Source organism: Alnus glutinosa, chromosome 10, assembly GCF_958979055.1.
Source record: "Alnus glutinosa chromosome 10, dhAlnGlut1.1, whole genome shotgun sequence".
NCBI lineage: Eukaryota > Viridiplantae > Streptophyta > Magnoliopsida > Fagales > Betulaceae > Alnus > Alnus glutinosa.
In genome coordinates, this window is record NC_084895.1 from 25950348 (window position 1) to 25966386 (window position 16039).

Here is a 16039-nt window from a genome sequence, read left to right on the forward strand (position 1 = left end):
TAAAAGTAGTGTTTTACAGTCCGTCCGTATAGTAGACGCTCTCTTGATTTAATAGACATTTTATTGTCGGATAGTGATCCATTTGAAAAAAAGAAAAAAGAAAAAAAAGAGTCGAGTATAACTCAAAATCCTCTGGATATCGTTGGTTTGCAATAGATCTCGGTTGCTCTAATTTTTACGTGCGAAAAAAAAAACCTAGAAATATAATATTTTGAATGATATGTTTTTATAAAATTGAAAATAAAGATAATTTCAAAAGATAAGAACAATACTCTAATTTTTTTTTTTAAAATATATTTTCCAACTCGATTTAGAGGGCTATTTTTATTTTTATTTTTTATTTTTGTAAGTGATTTAGAGGGTTATATTAGTTTAGGAAAAATACACATAACCCTCTCAAATTACCACTCAATTGTCAATGTATCCCCCAAAGTACCAATTGTGTCAATGCCCCTCCCTAAACTATCAAAAAATGTCAATGTCCTCCCTAAGATCAACAAAAAGATAAAAATGACTATAATTTTTTTTGAATAAAACAAAAATGTCCTCATAAATTCAAAAAATTAAAACTAAAACTAAAAAACTTAAAATATATATATATATATATATATATATATATAAAATTAAATAAAGAACGAAAAAAAAACAAAAAAAGAACTAATTTTTTAATTTTTTTTTTTAAAAAGCAAACAAAAAATAAATGAAATTTATTTTATTTTTTATAAATAAAACAAATGAAAAAGGAAAAGGAAAAACCAGTTTTTATTAAATTAAAAAACGAGAAAGAACAATTTTTTTTTAAAGAAAAAAAAAATGAAAAAACAAAAAATAACTGAAATTTATTTAAAAATAAACAAATGAGAAAAAACCATTTTTATTAAATTAAAAAAAAAAAACAAAAAAGAACAATTTTTTTAAAGAAAAAAAAAAGGAAAAAAAACTGAAAATTATTATTATTTAAAAAAAAAACAGTTTTAATTTTTTATTATTTTTTTGGAATAAATTTTTGTTATTTTATATTTTTTTAAATTTTATTTTATTTTAATAATTTTATAAAAGACATTTTTATCATTAAAGAAACATTGACACAATTAATAGTTTTGAGAATGCATTAATAATAAAATGATAATTTGAAGAGGTTAAGTTTACTTTTCCTGTTAGTTTTCTTAATCACCCCCTTCTTCTTAAACCCGCAGCGCAGTCAAATTACGGCGGCAACATGAAACGCGCGCACTCTGTAACCTCCCCAATCCACAGACCTCCTAAAATCGACGGTCATTAAACCATCAACCCCAAATCCCAACATAAAAACCCATGCACAATATAAAACAACCTCCCACTTTGGGCCCCACACCAAATCCAAACATTACCTAAATAAACCGCCTCTTCGAATCCTCAAAATCCAAAACCCTAATTCTCTCGATCCCCATGGACGACGACGACGACTCGTTTCTCGACCACAAGCTCTGCGGGTACTTGTGCACCGTTCTCACGGTCAATCTTCCTCCGCCTCCACTCCCCGAAACGCCGCGTTTCAACACTCACTGCGAAATATTCGGGGACGGTTCGGAGGTCGGGTTCAGGTGCCAAAACGGCATCGTGCTCTCAGTAGTTTCATGTTCAGAGCAATGCGAGCGGAACGGCGTCGTTCCGGAGAAGAGGAGGAGGAAGGTGAGGAAGATAGGGCAGGTGCACGGGAGCATCAGCGTGGTGCACCAGCTCCACGCGCTGGTGGTCCACAGGTGTGTGAAGGTCAATGCGCGCGTGGTTTGGGTCGGTGGTGGTGGTGGCGGTGATGGTGAGGTGAGGGCGGTGGTACTGGTGGACGTGTACGTGCCGATCGTGGCATGGAGTGGGTGGCAGTTTCCGAGGTCCGGTGGGATCGCCGGAGCGCTTTTTCGGCACTTGAGGTGTGGTGCTATTTGCATTTGTTGAAACTTTGCGATTGTGTGTGCATTGTTGAATTCACTCTAAGAGAAAACAAATTAATACTAGCAAAATTAGTTCTTTTAAGAGACAAGTACTCTTAAAATTGATACAATTTAGAAGTTCTTAATCTTTTCTCAATTTATTGTATCTCTCTTAGCAGTAAGTGCTGAGCTGGTAAAATTTGAATCAAATAGCAATAGGATTTTATATATATATATATATTTTGATAAGTAATTGCAATATTATTAAAAAAACAGCGTAAGGCGCCCCTAGTACACCCGGAGTATACAAGAAGCAACAGCCTCGCCATCGACCCGACAAGGAACAGCCCACAAAACAACCCAACCCTAAGCCCCTAAAGCTCACAATCTTCAATCATATCCCACCGCCTATGATCCTCATCAAGGGCAGAGAAGAAAGCCATAGTTTTATCCCCCTTATCCCCGAAAAACGAAGAGCACACCAAAGTATATATATATATATATATATATATATATATATATCTGTGTGTGTGTGTGTGTGTGTAGGGCTGGCAAAACGGGTACCCGACACGACCCGTTTACGACCCGTTAAGACCCGCGACCCGTTTAAGCTAGACCCAGACACGACCCGTTTATGTTAACGGGTCGGGGCTCCAGACACGACACGACACGGCTATTTCACGGGTCACCCGACACGACCCGTGAAACCCGTTTAGCATACCGGGTCATAACGGGTCGACACGACCCGACACGACATGTTTAGCATACCGGGTCGACACGACCCGTTTAACCCGTTTAGCTCATCCTAACTCTAAAAAGACTAAAATTGTCTAAATTGTCTAATGCATTAAACATGTCCAAAAAAATGAGGCTTCAAAGCTTGCTATCCCATTGAAGTGAAAATTATTGAGATTTTCCTGGCTAGAACAAACTATATGCATGAATCAGTCTAAAGACCTCAAATTCCAAATTTCCAACACAAGTATCATTCAATCATTGTATCAAGAAGGGCAAAAGAGCAATTTAAGTTTAACTGTGATATATGAAGCAACTACTAGATATGCCAACACCAAGCATTCAGGTCAAATTTTTAGCTCCAGCATTTTAAAGAAAACATGCATGAGAGTGTTGGGCACCAACTCTAGCAGCAGCACCATTAGGCCCTCTAAAAACTATAGGCACAGATATCTGGCCAGCAGACATATAGTTTGATTTTGCAGCAGAATTAATGATGACGGTCAATTGCCTGCAGCGATAGGTAGAATGAGATTCTAAGAGGAAATGAAAGATTTGAAATAAATTAGCAAGGCCAACCAAAACAACATACAAGTATTACAAAGAAAATTAGAAACTGAACATCATCAAGATAGCTATAAACTGAAAAATGCACTATAAATAAATGAACCAAAAGTTGTGTTCAAAATTATTAGCATATCAAATTATCCCAGGAGGAAACACCCATTATCCTTCAGTGCAAGACTTCTATGTATGTGTGTGTTAGTTTGAGAGAGAGAGTACAGAAAGTAGAAACCACATTATCTTGATATCATCTTCTTGGAAAAACAAGAGGTTAATTTTAATATGTTGAACTCTACTAGATGTTTCAATTATGCCCTTTTAGGGTTTTAGAGGGTAGTAGCGTGCTTGAGTCAACACCATAAAACTTTTTTTTTTTATTATATATATATATATATATATATATATATATATATATATATATATGGTGTTGCAGGATCATCACTAATCTACTTGACCAAATATAGAAGCAACCAATGAACCAACAAATAGAGGGCAAGTCAAACAGAAATAACCTCCGTAATTGGTGTATCAAGAACCCTCTCAAGACCATACTTGCCCAAAAGCCTTTGGATATCTATACAAAATTGAAGATAAAGAGCTGATTGTTAGACAAATGTATAAAGTCGACATCTGGTCTTCACAGGAATACAAATCTACGAATTCATCTCTTCAAATATTGAAGTCTAACCTTGTATGCACCTTGAATCCTTGATATTCCCCAATCTGCGCTCAAAAGATAAAACAGGAACATAAGAAGAAAGAGCGAACATCAAATCCAGGAAATACTAGTTTCTTTCCAACTGTCCTCACCTCTTCACCCATCAAAAATACTTTAGGATCAGCAGACATTTCCTCATCGAGTGCAGAGTTTAGAGCGTCTCTAACAGTCATCTGTCCATAATTATAATTTCAATAGAAAAATTCAGCGTTTTGTAAAGAAGAACCGTCATGAAGGAGAAAATACAACTTCTCATATTATAACATCCAAAAGAAAAAGACTAACCCTTGCAATTAGATCTCTACAATTAAATGTATTGAAAATTGAAATTTCTTCACAAAAAATTTCCATTTGTTCACAAAAAAATTTATGGACAGATTTTGAACAAGCAGGCAAGCATCACAAATTATCGGATGATTCGAATTATGATTTTATAATTTATACCCACAAATCCACAATAATGAGGCTATAAAAAATTAGAAATAGAAATCAACTAACATACCGACCTGGCGGTACCGGACGCGACATCGGCTGGAGAGAGAGCGGCACGCTGGCAGAGAGACGGGGAGAGCAGAGACTTCAGAGAGAGAGCGTCGACGCCGTCGAGTGCGGCGACTCGGCGAGGCTGAAGGAGAAGAGAAGGGCGATGACTGAAGGAAAAATCCAAAAAGAAAAAGCTAGGGTTTTCTTTTCTTTCGAGTTTCGAGTTTCTCTTTTCTCAGTTTTCTGATTCTTCTCACTTTTCTGGTTTTGACGTTTTGCTTGTTTTTTCACATTTTTTGAACTTTGATTCTTTTGACTGAATAATGATAATGAATTATTATTATTTGAAAAGTTCAGAAAAGTGAAAAAAAACACAAACAAAACGTCAGATTACTTTTCCGGTTTTCCCCATTTCCTTTCCCGGTTACTTTTCCCCCCAATTTCATTTCCCATTTGGTTCGGCCATTCCGGATTTCCGCCATTCTCCATTTCTCCATTTTTTTTTTAATTTATATATATATATATATATATATATATAATTTAAAAAAAAAAAAAAAAAAACTAATCGTGTCTGGCGGGTCACCCGCGGGTGACCCGCGACCCGACCCGCCAGACCAAGATAAACGGGTCGACCCATTTATGACCCAAACCCGTTTAAAGTAGACCCAAACCCGCTAATTTCGTGTCGTGTTCGTGTCGGATTATTGGGTCGTGTCAAAATTGCCAGCCCTATGTGTGTGTGTGTGTGTAGCTTACTAGTCAAAAAAGATTTGCTAGGAAGTTATTAGTCTGTTGATTGATAAGATTCGAGTTTAGGGTCTATATGGTTATTGAGTTTCAGTAGTTTAATATATATATATATAGGTGAGGTTTTGTCTCCGTCTGGCACTGGCCCAAGTTGTAAGGTTTGTTCACATGGTGGATTGTGGATTAGGGTTTGAGACCTAAGAGGCGTTGCGATATGGTGGTAGAGAGAAGTGGTGGGCAATTGTATGATTGAGAAATAGTTCTGTTATGTAGCCAATGTGGTCTCTTATGTGTGATAATGAATCAGATTGAGAACTTGTTTTGATACAGGATCACTTGGACTTCCGTATGATTCCAGCATCAGCCAATTTGGTTGACTTATGAATTGCTTTCTTCCAAATTTCTTTCCTCTAGACCTGTTCAACAAGGAACGGCCAAGGCATTTCAAATTGATTGAGAAATCAGTTCTCAAGTTTTTTATCATGTTTTTGGGACCATTGGTCCATTTTATCCTTATTCTTCAAGATACGTTGTTGGGGTTCCCTCTTAAGACATTTGATTCATTTGAAAGGTTCCACATTCCATTATGTTCAATCATGTACACTGATTTTTATTTTATTTTTCCTGGAAATTATAGCAAAGAGTAATACAGAGCGAAACAAGTTTCAGAAGCGACAAAAGTAATATATCTAAAACAGATTTAATGTAGTGAAACGGCTATCACGAATAACAACAATCAAATGGTGTGTCTAAAATCACTTCTTGGAGAATGGCTTATTTACGTTGCATCCAACTGTTAGTCCTACTAGGTGTATTTGTTTCCATAAAATAAATAGACTCTCGTAGATGCATTATTAACTCTTCCTCTTTTCCTAGTAATTGTAAGCCCTTTGTCAATCTACCTTGCTGACATTGGACAATAACATTCTCTGCAGCTATGACTGGGGGGAGAGAAAGTCAATACTTGCTTGTGGAGAATATTGTATAGAAGCTCATGGAGCTGATGAGAGCATTTGGAATCTTTCTGATTGTCATGTTCTTGGATGTAAGCTGCATTACAATGCCACCGATTCTTCAAAAAGAAGGCCATTTGAACTTCATGAAATTTTTAAGAGCTTACCTAGCGTGATGAAGGAGAGACAGTCTGGTTCTTCAAGAATTATACCAGTAAACGGCTCTTATAAATCTGGCATTTGGGAGGTATCTGATGACATTTTGATTAAGATACTAGCTGTACTTGGCCCGATGGACCTTTATAGGGTTGCAGCAACCTGTTGCCATCTAAGATCCTTGGCCGCATTAGTCATGCCATGTATGAAATTAAAACTGTTTTCTCATCAGCAGGCGGCAGTCCAATGGATGTTGCAGCGTGAGCGCAATGCTGAAATTTTGCCACATCCTTTATTCAGGGCTCTCTCAACTGAAGATGGATTTAGTTATTATGTAAATGTTGTTTCTGGCGAAATAGTTACCGAGATACCTCCCACTATCAAAGATTTTCGTGGGGGTATGTTCTGTGATGAACCTGGCTTAGGCAAGACTATAACTGCTCTTTCCCTTATTTTGAAGACACAGGGAACGCTAGCAGATCCACCAGAAGGGGTACAAGTAATCTGGTGTACACATAATGGTGACCAGAGATGTGGCTATTATGAGCTTAGTGGTGATAATATCACTGGTGGTAACATGTTCCTGGACAATAGGGATGTAGGTCAGAATGCTCACAGAGGCATGGAGGACTTGAACCACTCCTCAACTAAAAGAGTCAGGTTAATACTTTTTGATGAGCAGATTGCAGGATTTGATGAGTCAAGTCCTAATAAAGGAAAGAAATCACCTTTATCTGCATGTTCTGAGCCAGCAATGTCTGTGGTTCGACGCTCTAGAGATTTGGGCCGCATCAAGAAAAATCTTTTTTCCCGATATGAAGGAGAAACTGTTTTTCCTAAAGAAAGGAAGCTTGGTAAAAATTCAAGTAAAAGGAAGCATACTTCTATTGATCCTGAACATTGCTCTCAGGAAAAGCAAGTTGGTGTGTTACATGGAGTATTAAATGATTGCGAGAGGCCTGGGGGGGCTGCCGCAGATCATCTCGAGTATAATGACACCTGGGTTCAATGCGATGCTTGTCGCAAGTGGCGGAAGCTTGGAGAAACTAGGGTATCTAATGCTAGTGCAGCATGGTTTTGTAGTATGAACCCTGATTTTCTATACCAGAGTTGTAGCGTTCCTGAAGAATCTTGGGATAATTGCAGCCGAATAAGACATTTACCAGGATTCTACACCCAAGGAACTTCTGGGGGTGAGGAACAGAATGTTTCATTTTTCACCAGTGTGCTTAGAGAGCATTATCGTTTGATAAATTATGAATCAAAGAAAGCCTTGACTTGGTTGGCTAAGCTTTCTTTGAACAAACTCTCACAAATGGAATCAGTTGGCGTACAAAGTCCTTACTTAGGCACTTCTGTTGTGCCTGTGGGAAATGCCCATGGCTTCTACAAAATATTCCAAGCATTTGGTCTCATAAAGAGAGAAGTAAAAGGTATTTGTAGGTGGTATTATCCTCGAGATCTTGACAACTTGGTCTTTGATGTGGCTGCTCTCAGGATTGCTCTCTGTGAGCCACTGGATTCTGTCAGGTTATATTTGTCCAGAGCTACCTTAATTGTTGTGCCATCAAATCTAGTTGATCATTGGAAAACTCAAATTGAAAAGCATGTCAGTCCTGGTCAATTACGTTTGTTTGTTTGGGCTGATCATAGGAAGCCTGCTGCACACAGTCTAGCTTGGGATTATGATATTGTAATAACTACTTTTAATCGGTTAAGTGCAGAGTGGGGCCCACGTAAGAGAAGTGTATTGGTACAAGTGCATTGGCTTAGAGTCATCTTAGATGAGGGACACAGCCTTGGCTCTAGTGTTAACTTGACAAACAAATTGCAGTTGGCTGTGTCGTTGGTGGCTTCAAATCGGTGGATATTAACGGGGACTCCAACTCCTAACACTCCCAACAGTCAACTGTCACATCTTCAACCATTGCTTAAGTTCCTTCGCGAGGAAGCATTTGGACTGAATCAAAAGTCATGGGAAGCTGGAATTCTTAGGCCGTTTGAAGCAGGGATGGAGGAGGGACGGTCACGTTTGTTGCATTTACTTCATAAGTGCATGATTAGTGCAAGAAAGATGGATTTGCATAGTATTCCACCCTGCATCAAGAAAGTTACTTTTCTCAATTTTACTGAGGAACACGCAAGAAGTTACAATGAACTAATAGTTACAGTGCGGCGCAATATACTAATGGCCGACTGGAATGATCCTTCTCATGTTGAGAGTCTACTGAATCCCAAGCAGTGGAAGTTTAGAAGTGCAACTGTCAGAAATGTCAGGCTATCTTGTTGTGTGGCTGGACATATTAAAGTGACAGACGCTGGTCAAGATATTCAGGAAACGATGGATGTTTTAGTTGAAAAGGATCTTGATCCTACTTCGGAAGAGTATGCTCATATAAAAAGCAACCTCCTGTGTGGTGGGAACTGTGTCAGGTAATATCTGTCTTTTGAGGCTTCATGTGTCTTTTTTATTATTTGATTTTTACAATTTTTAAATCGCATTGGAATCACTGATTCTCGACTACCTTTTTATTTCTTAGATGTCAGGAATGGTGCCGTTTACCTGTCATTACGCCATGTAGGCATCTTTTGTGCCTTGATTGTGTCGCTTTGGACAGTGAAAAGTGTACTTATCCTGGATGTGGTAATTTATATGAGATGGAGACTCCTGATGTGCTAACCCGGGCAGAAAATCCTAACCCGAAATGGCCTGTTCCCAAAGATCTTATTGAGTTACAACCATCATACAAACAGGCAGGCTTAGCTATAAGGAAAAGCTGAATTATGTCGAAATTTTACTTCCTTTTTTACCAATATGTATTATATGTTTATACAGGATAACTGGGATCCTGATTGGCAATCAACATCTAGCAGTAAGGTCACTTACCTTGTACAGAAGTTGAACACTTTGCTGGAAGGTAATAGAGAGGCTGGTTACTACATGGGTGAGGGCAAAAAGTGCATGGGTGAGCTACTTTCTCCCTCGCATATGAGCGATGCAAAGTTATTGTTACTGGATAACTTCTCCAGAACAAGCACCAATACTGAGAAACTTGGCCCAGAGAAAGTCATAATTTTTTCTCAATTTCTTGAGCATATTCATGTCATTGAGCAGCAGGTAGTTGTTGTATACCATAGACTAGGAACGGCTTTGTGTGGTTCCCTTCATACAGTTGATAGTTGATGAATCCCATTTCTGTGGCCAGTTATCTTTTGCAGGTATTAAATTTGCTGGGATGTATAGTCCAATGCATTCTAGCAACAAGGTACATTTCTCCCTAACCCTGCCCCCCCCCTCCCCCCCCCCCAAATCTTGTCTAAATTCTGTTTTCATGTTCTTGGTTTAATTCACTTTCACGGGTTCAGATGAAGGCACTGACCACATTCCAGAATGATGCAAGTTGTATTGCGCTCTTGATGGATGGGAGTGCTGCACTGGGGCTTGATCTAAGCTTTGTAACGCATGTGTTTCTAATGGAACCAATTTGGGACAAAAGGTAAGTCTTTGTTTTAATCATTAGTGCATTTTTTTTATTCTAAATAATTTGAGAGTCTAGACTTCAAAGGGATTATCCAATTTCAAAGAGATTTTGATATTTTTTGGAAAGGACTTTTTAGTTTTCTTCTTTAAGGGAGAGAGAAAAATTCAGTTTATGCATGAGTGTTCTTATTTTGAGTTTATAGATAGGTGTTCTCTTTTTTCTTTGAATTAGGGGCTTCATGTATACGTCCTGTGTACTATGGGTTGGGCCCCTTTGCTCTTTTTGAATATACTTTACTTATCAAAAAAAAGTTTTCTTCTTTAAGGGCCTTCTAGTTTTTCTTTCTGAAATGCATTGTAGTCAATAATGTACCATTTGGCTAGTTGAATAAAGAATGCATTTTTTGGTAATGAATTCTTCCAATTGAACTGTATTTGCATTAATTTTAAAAGTAAGATTTCATTACTTCTCCAAACTATAAATTTGAATTTTGGTATTCATTCTACCCATCTTCCGGAGAAAAGTTCAACTCTCTTTTTACCTCCAAGTTTTTCAAACCACCTGCACTGCTGCCCCCACGATCTCATCTTGTGCTTGAATCATCATCTCTCTGCTACCATAGTGACAGCCATCATGGCATTCTATTGTCACGGCATCCATGGGTCATGAACACCATTGTAGTATTACCACCAGATGACTATTACCAGTATAACTGTAAGCTAATGCCATCACCACTGCCATTGATGCTGGAAGCAATTCTGTTGGAGCAACTCCCAGCACCTTTGCCGCCGCCACCCTGTTGCTTTGCTATTCATCTCTACAGCAGTCATCATCATGATAACATCACTGAATTGTTTTTGCCGTTTCTTCACAACCACCACATCCTAGTATCTTTCTTCAAATGCTTCCTAATATTTTACTTTTACCAAATGTCATATTATGTAAAAGGTATAGAATACTTTGTAAGAACTGCCTAGTTATGTGTTTACCAAATGGCGTTATCATAATTCATTTTGTTATTAGGTAATTCATTATGGTATAACGTATTTCATTCTGATTAAATGAGTTACATATGCTCCAGGGAAAAAAAAATAAAATCAGAAACTACATAAGTCACCTCTCTCTGTCAAAATTTTGCTGACCTTAGGTTGATAAAAACTAATGTTTGGTTCATTGTGATGTTTCATCAATCTATAAGTTTGCTGCAAAATTCATAGATTTTCTATAGTTCCTTAAACATAATAATTGGTCTGTCTTTTCCAATGACATTGACTTGTCCTGTTGGTTGAAACCTTTTTAGCATGGAGGAACAAGTGATAAGTCGTGCTCATCGGATGGGTGCTACTCGTCCTATTCATGTGGAAACTTTAGCAATGCATGGTACAATTGAAGAGCAAATGGTTGGGTTCTTACAGGTATCATTGACTGGGACTTGATGTTAGCATAGTAATATGCTATAGGCAAGATGTGTAGATCTGTTGTTTTTGTAAACAATCCAGCTGCATGATCCATACATACGTTCTTTTGTTCCATATGCTTTATTAGATGCTCCTTATGTTATACATGTGCCGTGTTCCTTATGTTATTAGCACGCGGAGTTCTGCTATGTGGAAGATGATGCGTATGTACCTTTTATGGTGTTTATGGAGGGAAATGAATGACAAATGTTTTGAGGACCGGGAGAGGACGTCAGAGGAAATTAAGTCATTTTTCTTCAAAACTTGCATCTTTGGATAGCTGCATGTGTTTCTCCTTTAACAATAAGTTATAGTGATTTTCTTGTTCTTTTTGCTCATTCTAGTTAGGTGCTTTCTCTTATGTACTTCATGCGTACTTAGGGACGCTTTTATGCCTTTTTTTTTTTTTTTCCTTTTTTTCTTTTTTTGAAGGACGCTTTTATGCTTTTAATGATATTTGGCGACTACTTATCATTTTTTTTTTACCTCATTTGGGCCATCAGGCAAAAAAAAGGTTATGCTCTATGTAATAAGAGTCAAGTCAAGTGAAACCTCTCTCTCTCTCTCTCTCTCTCTCTCTCTCTCTCTCTCTCTCTCTCTCTCTCTCTCTCTCTCTCCCACTTTGTTTTTTTCCCAAGTATCGATATCTTATTTAAGCTATATAACCAGATTCCATGAAGTGGAATGAAAAAATGCTTTCTGTTTTATTTTGGTTAACAAGCTATTGATGTAAAGAACTATATGAAGCAGTCAGAAAGAACCAGGATTTTTAGAATTGAAATCTAGTATTGAAATTGGTCTCTTTTAACATTCGGCGTCTGTTGAAATTGCTCTCTCTCTCTCTCTCTCTCTCTCTCTCTAGGTCCTGGCAAACCAGTAAGGCACAATCTTATAAATGGCACTTTGTTTGCATTATGGTGTTTCACATCTTTATCGCACAAGGATCCATTTTTAATTTTGTTTAGAGACATACCTTGGTCTTCTGGTTATTCTATCTTTTATTTCTTCCTTCCTTTTTATCTTTCTAAAGCTTTTTATATCTTTTATTTTAGAGACATTGTGCTATAGTTTTTCCTTTCTTTTCTATCTTCTTCTTCTTCTTCTTCTTTTTTTTTTTTTTTTTCCTCTAAAAAATAAAAATTATAAGTCATTTATATAAAGCTTTTTGCCTCATGTTTCTTCAGGATGCTGATGAGTGTAGGAGACTCTTGAAGGAAGAGTGTGGAAAACCTGATCGCGAGGGACCGCGAGCTCATCGTACAGTACATGATTTTGCTGAAAGCAATTATCTCTCTCAGATTAGTTTTGTGCGCACTAACCCAAAGAAGTAATGGTTTGTGAAGTAATTTTTACCACATTGTCGTGATGACTTATCTATTTATTTTGTACAGTGATAGGTTGAAATATTCTTGGACATTCTGCCACTCTCATTCTTTCTTAATACAATTATTTCACAATGAGCAATTTGTTAGTCATTTCTTCCACGTAATTTTTAGTGAAGTGTAGGTGCTTTCTAATTTTTAAGACCTCTTTGTGTCTTCAAAACTGTCTTCCTTAAGTGCCCGCATGGTAAGATATTTCGCGACTTTATAAATTTATGTATCTTGTGTACACAAGGGCTCCCCTACGCTTTTAATAATATCTTGATTACTTATCAAAATATATATATATATATATATCAGAAATTCTTTCTCTTCCATTGACTGTGAGATCAAAACTAATGTCATTTTTGCCATGAATGTCAAAACCTCCACTGCCATAGCAATTTCGCACCGAGTTTAGAATTAATTTTTTTTTTCTTGGGTGAGTAATCAGCATTTTTAATGACATATATCAAGGTGTGGAACTTGCAACTCACATGACTAGTACTATTGCCAAATTTTTAGCAAACATCCATTGTTCCTATATTTCTCTTCTGTTCTTTTTATTTGGGCTGGTTACCGACCGCTTCGGGTCATAATTGGGTGGTCTCTGAATTCCAACCAGAAGGGGGTTGTAATAAGAAAATGGATTCCGAGCAGAGATGAACTTTGTCGAATTTCATGTATAGTCGAAAATCTTGGGTTGGCTCGAAATTCGAGTTTACTGCTAGGCCAGATCTACTACCTCTACGGCAAGGAGGGCTTTCAAGCGGTGGAGTTCACGAGCCTACCTTCACCCGCGGGGGGTGGGGTTTGCTCAAGGTTCAGGTACAATCCTCGGGACTAGGGCTGAGCATGGGGCGGGGATGGGATTTTTCTTCCCCCGCACCCTGCAGATTACCCTATGCACCCGCACGGGACGGGGTTGCGGGGCGGGGATCCCCGCGGGTATGCGGGGATCCCCACGGGTTATGATTCATAAAAAAAATTGGGAAAAAAAAAATAGAACCAAATTTCTAGAACTTAATCACCAATTCTCATAACCGGCTAAAACCCAGTAACAATTCCACAATTAGTATAATAAGGCTAAAATCAATTCACAGGAAATTACACCACAACACTCAACACACACACATACACCGGCGGGCTGAAACAGGGGAGGCACCAAACACGGTTCAGCCGTGAATCAACAACAACAAAATACCCATCACCGAAACTTCACCCAAATCAGCCAATAATCATCAACAACCCAACCATAATCACTACATCAAATAAATTAACAATAATCCAAATTAATTAAACCAAATCACAAGAAATTACCTAGGGATTTTCTGTTGAAACATAGAGAAATCCACCGTGTAACACCTACTGAAATCGTCAAAAAAACATACTCGGGTCACCGGAAAATCGCCGGATTTCCCGCCAGAAATCACTAGAAGTCAACGGATTTCCGGCCTTCCCCTTCCTCTTCTGCGGCCTGTCGGTGTGTGAGTCTGTGATGTGTGTCCGTGCGACCATGCGTCCGGCGAGGTGACGACTAGCGAGTGACAGAGGGCATGACTTGTGAGTCGTGAGGGCGTGACTGTGTGAGGGCCGGTGACTGGTGAGGGGCCGAGGGCCGTGAGGCGAGTGACCGGTGACTGCTGCCGTGCGTGGGGCGAGCGCCGCGCTTAGGGACTCAGGGAGACAGGGAGGGCCCTTTTTTTTTTTTTTTTTTGTAGAGAAGAGAAGTGTTAGGGTTAGGTTAGAGAAGAAATTGGCCTTTTGCCCCCTTTTTTTTTTTCAAAATCTGCGGTGTGGGGCGGGGACCCACGAAATTTTAAGGGCTCCCCCCGCAACCCGCCCCGCTTCGGGGGCCCAAAAATCGCCCCTAAACCCGCACCATGGGTGCGGGTTTTAGGCTTCGCGGGGCGGGGTGGGGCGGGTTCTGCGGGGCGGTGCGGGTTCTGCGGGTATTTGCTCACTCCTACTCGGGACCCAAGGGCAAGGACATCTTTGTGGTCTTAGGTGGCGGTGGTGATGGTGATGGCAGAGGTAGGTTTATGAATGGGAATGGAGTCGAAGAGGCTAGGAGCAGCTAGGCGAGGAAGAAGAGGAGATTTGTTGGCACATGGAGGGGGTGCGGCAGTGGTCATGGTGATGGCAGAGGTAGGTTTATGAATGGGAATGGAGTCGAGGAGGCTAGGAGCAGCTAGGCGAGGAAGAAGAGGAGATTTGTTGGCACATGGAGGGGGTGTGGGTTTTTTAAAAATAAGTATATGTATATATATATATCAAATATTTTTATTTTTAATTATATCACCGAGTAGGGTCAGAATTTGGGTTTTTTACTTTTTTATTTTTGGCAAAAATGAATTCAGAATTCCAACTCGACCCAATCAAAATTTGGAAAACCATTACCGACCCTGAGTTGGAGCCTGTTGGGAGCCGACCAGGCAGCTCGGTAAGGTCTGCTGGGGGCAGTTTGGCTAGCCCCACTTTTTATATCTCCTTAAATTTTACACAAGCACTGTGTTTTAATCGCCATGATATAGAATGCATTTTTTTTTGGGTGGATGTCTTGTATAAATTCTGTGTACTTTGGGATATGCAATGCCCTTCCTATCTTTCTTAATAAAATTCCTATTCACTTGTCACATGTTACAATGTCAAAATCGCATATTAGCTGTTCAACACATGCTGTCCACTTTCTTGCTTATTTCTTGGAGTTGCTTCTTGTTTTTCATTTTTTCTTGATACATGCCTTGCCTTCGCTTAAAAGAAATTCACGACCAAACAATATGGCTGGAGTTTCTTCTGGATCATGCTTGTCTCCCTAAAAAAGTGTTAAAAGTTTCAGGCTTGCTTTTTACAACACTAATTGCAATGTGTTGTATTGCTGCACATCCAAGTCTGATTTCTAATGTTTCATTGCTCCTTGGTCCTTAGTCCTTGCCTACAAGGGGTCCCTAGAAACCCAGTTCCCTAAATTGCCTATTCTTTGTACGGACAGCTTTGTTGGATTGTCAAGAAAAATTGGAGGATGATGATAAAGAACTCCACCTGCTGCTGCGTTTTGGAGGATATGGCGGCCTATTTCATCACTTTGCCCAAATGATTTATTTGATTTGTTAAGTATTTTTGCTCCTCGAGTGTTCTCACATGGGGTCTCGCCGTCTTGGAATTCACTGAGGCATTTGGCACTTGAATCTTCCCTAATTTGGGTATGTGATAGAGTTGTATATGGGTCAGTTCAAACAAACAAGAATGAATACAGTTGGATGTCTCGTTAATCTGAGTGTTATTCCTCCTTCCCTCCCTCCCTCCCTCTCTCTCAAATGTTTTTGTTTCTTCTGTATACTCCAGTCCTTACAGGAAAAGCAATGAAAACTCATGTTTTGAGGTTATTTAGTACAGTGAAGATGCATATTGAAGCCAAATTAATTCCATGGAATGTAAAGAGAGAATATCATAAGAAAGTACTAACGCGAGAT

At 38.8% G+C, this 16039-nt stretch overlaps 1 protein-coding gene and 1 long non-coding RNA gene across 3 annotated transcripts; one reads left to right on the forward strand and one right to left on the reverse strand.

Moving 5' to 3' along the window:
• The first annotated feature begins 1252 nt into the window (after positions 1-1252).
• LOC133879619 (F-box protein At3g54460) lies at positions 1253-15843 on the forward strand. 2 transcript variants are annotated; one of them, XM_062318253.1, is made up of 9 exons: positions 1253-1910; positions 6093-8699; positions 8807-9020; positions 9103-9384; positions 9473-9532; positions 9633-9763; positions 11049-11163; positions 12390-12538; positions 15559-15843. In XM_062318253.1, the coding sequence occupies exons 1-8, from the start codon at positions 1429-1431 to the stop codon at positions 12534-12536; spliced, it is 4038 nt and encodes a 1345-aa protein (XP_062174237.1). In that variant the 5' UTR covers positions 1253-1428; the 3' UTR covers positions 12537-12538; positions 15559-15843. The 2 variants fall into 2 exon arrangements, with proteins under 2 accessions (XP_062174237.1, XP_062174236.1); XM_062318252.1 differs by lacking the exon at positions 15559-15843 and having other exon boundaries at positions 1254-1910; positions 12390-12669.
• LOC133880285 (uncharacterized) lies at positions 2874-4863 on the reverse strand. The gene is made up of 5 exons (XR_009902229.1): positions 4434-4863; positions 4020-4100; positions 3898-3932; positions 3722-3783; positions 2874-3156 (listed from the first exon to the last, which is right to left on the reverse strand). It is a non-coding gene; the product is annotated as an uncharacterized LOC133880285 (long non-coding RNA).
• Positions 15844-16039: the final 196 nt, after the last annotated feature.